This window comes from Sinocyclocheilus anshuiensis, unplaced genomic scaffold (genome assembly GCF_001515605.1).
Source record: "Sinocyclocheilus anshuiensis isolate Anshui unplaced genomic scaffold, SAMN03320099.WGS_v1.1 scaffold92, whole genome shotgun sequence".
NCBI classification, from domain to species: domain Eukaryota; kingdom Metazoa; phylum Chordata; class Actinopteri; order Cypriniformes; family Cyprinidae; genus Sinocyclocheilus; species Sinocyclocheilus anshuiensis.
The window spans coordinates 190017-192477 of NW_015555718.1; the positions used below are offsets into that span (position 1 = coordinate 190017).

Sequence of the window (2461 nt, forward strand, 5' to 3'; positions counted from 1 at the left end):
CACACACACACACACACACACACACACACACACACACACACACACACAAACACACACACTCTCACACGCTCTCTCTCACACATACACACACTCACACACTCTCACACTCTCACACACACACACCCACACACACACACACACACACACACACACACACACTCGTTCTTCCCCTGACGTCCTGAAGTCTCGTTCGGCTGAATTCTGGATGAAGTGAGGTGTATTTTTAGCTCGGCATCATTCAGTGACATACATGGGCGGCAGGGAAACCAATAACACAATTTGGGCAACACGCCAGTGGAAAGAACATTAGTGTGTGTGTGTGTGTGTGTGTGTGTGTGAGTGAATGATGAGAAAGAAAACCGATGAAAAGAAGGACAAGAGAAATGTTCTATAACAGGAACTGAACCATGAGACCCTCGTCTGACCCCCCGATCCATAAACAACAGCAGAGCATGAGACTGAAGATCCAGACTAAAAATAACCATCAGCCATTAAACTCTGAACAAAAACCCCAGAGGAAGGTTTTCAGCCCTTCATTCTAAAAAGAGACTAAATGTTTCCACAGCATCTCCTGAGACGGTTCAAGACAGGAAACTCCAGAGGAGCTCAGATGAGTTTATGACACGGTTCAAATCCTCATGAACGCTAATGGCAGACCTTCTCATCTCTAAACGCTCAGGTGAAGCATTACAGAGTCAGAACTCATTTGCACTTGGAGCATCCAAATATCTAGCAGACAGGAGGCTGCGATGAACAGATGCGGTTTTATTCTTCACATGACTTCACATGGCTATATGACTTCTGCAATGTGGAGAACACGGACTGAATCCATCATAAAAAATTAATGTTTACTGCGTAACACGGAATGAATTTGGCAAATGTTGGATGAATAAATCAAAAGTAGGGCTGTACACTTAATCAGATGGTGATACGGACTAGTGCGTGTGAAGTCGGTTAAAATAATAATAATAATACATATACAGTTTTTTAAAACCTTACTGAATATGATACAATTTTGTAAACCTCTATTGTGCAGCCTTTTAAAATAAAAGGAATTGTTACATTTCCATCTGATTACATTTCAAAAGTTTAATTAATTCGTTAAAGCTTTATGCATTCGTTTGATACATTTACATCGCATTCAAGGTTTACACTTTATCAGTTCATGCATGCCCCGGGATTTAAAGCAAGCACCAAACTCTACTGTTACAGGATTACTGTTTTGATAATACATGTGCAATCAATCATAAAACAGAATGCAGAAAAATTAAAATAGACAACACAGGATTTCTGAAAACATATTTCATGGGGCTCTTTCATGCATGCCCCGGGATTTAAAGCAAGCACCAAACTCTACTGTTACAGGAATACTGTTTTGATAATACATGTGCAATCAGTCATAAAACAGAATGCAGAAAAATTTAAATAGACAACACAGGATTTCTGAAAACATATTTCATGGGGCTCTAATATTGTTTTTAAAAATAAATATTTTGGCAAACTATTCAATTGTTGAAGTTTTATGAATTCAACTGATTAGACATCCGTCTTGATTATTAAAATGTAATTAAAAAATAAAAACTGAGAAAGCAGAATTTGGGATAACATCAAATAGAATTTCGTAAAAAATCTAAATGAAATTTGGGGGGAAAAAAAAACAACGGATTTTATTCAATTTAACCTAATTAAGTTTATTTGAGCGTTCAGGAGCAGCTGGAGCTGCAGACCCAAGCAGAAAGGCAGTGAGCAGACGTTACCTGGAAGGTCAGCCGGTCTTTGCTGGGACTGAGCCTCATGTCGTCCATCGGTGTGGCGCTGATCATCACGTCAGTCATCATGGCTCAGCTGCACAGGACACACAACACACACAGTTACTCTCAATGCATGCACATCACCAGCAGAGTCTCTGCTAGAACTGAACGAACAGATCGCACTGCGTTTGAGAAGGATGCATTCTGTCACGCAGTTGTACAATAAAACAAACTCAAACCAGTCTCTTGCAATGAGCATGTTTCTTACCGCACAGGCGTCTGCACGGTAACTGCTTTCTGAGCACAACAACATACAGGAAGCCCTTCATGAAGCGTCCTCAAGCGCAGCTTCACTCTTCACCACACTGGAAACCCCCAAACCATCAGCTCTTCTGCAGCTCAACACGTCTGTTTCTGTCCATGCAAAGCGTGCTGGGATCTCCACTGTCCAACTAATAAAAGTCACTCATTCATTCCCAACGCAAGCGGATGAAGTGAACATCCATCTGACTCATGCAGGTGGACTGAAAGCGAACCGAATCTCTGAGCTCAAATCTGCTCCGACTAAAGGCCGGACAGCAGGTGACATTAAAGGGGTCATATGACGCGATTTCAATTGTTTCTTTCTCTTTGGAGTGTTACAAGCTCTTGGTGCATAAAGAAGATCTGTAAAGTTGCAAAGACTAAAGTCTCAAATCCAAAGAGATATT

The 2461-nt window shown here is 41.0% G+C and overlaps 1 protein-coding gene across 3 annotated transcripts in view; it reads right to left on the reverse strand.

Annotated features, from left to right (window-relative positions):
- The window catches only part of LOC107672345 (protein LBH-like), a 14393-nt gene that overhangs the window by 474 nt on the left and 11458 nt on the right, over positions 1–2461 (reverse strand). For 2 of the 3 annotated variants that reach the window (XM_016465496.1, XM_016465494.1), the window contains exon 2: positions 1758–1845. In XM_016465496.1, coding sequence (XP_016320982.1) covers positions 1758–1838 — 81 coding nt within the window. In that variant the 5' untranslated portion in view covers positions 1839–1845. Of the gene's footprint in view, positions 1–1757; positions 1846–2019; positions 2060–2461 lie in introns of those variants that run through there. The other variant, XM_016465495.1, reaches the window with a different exon arrangement.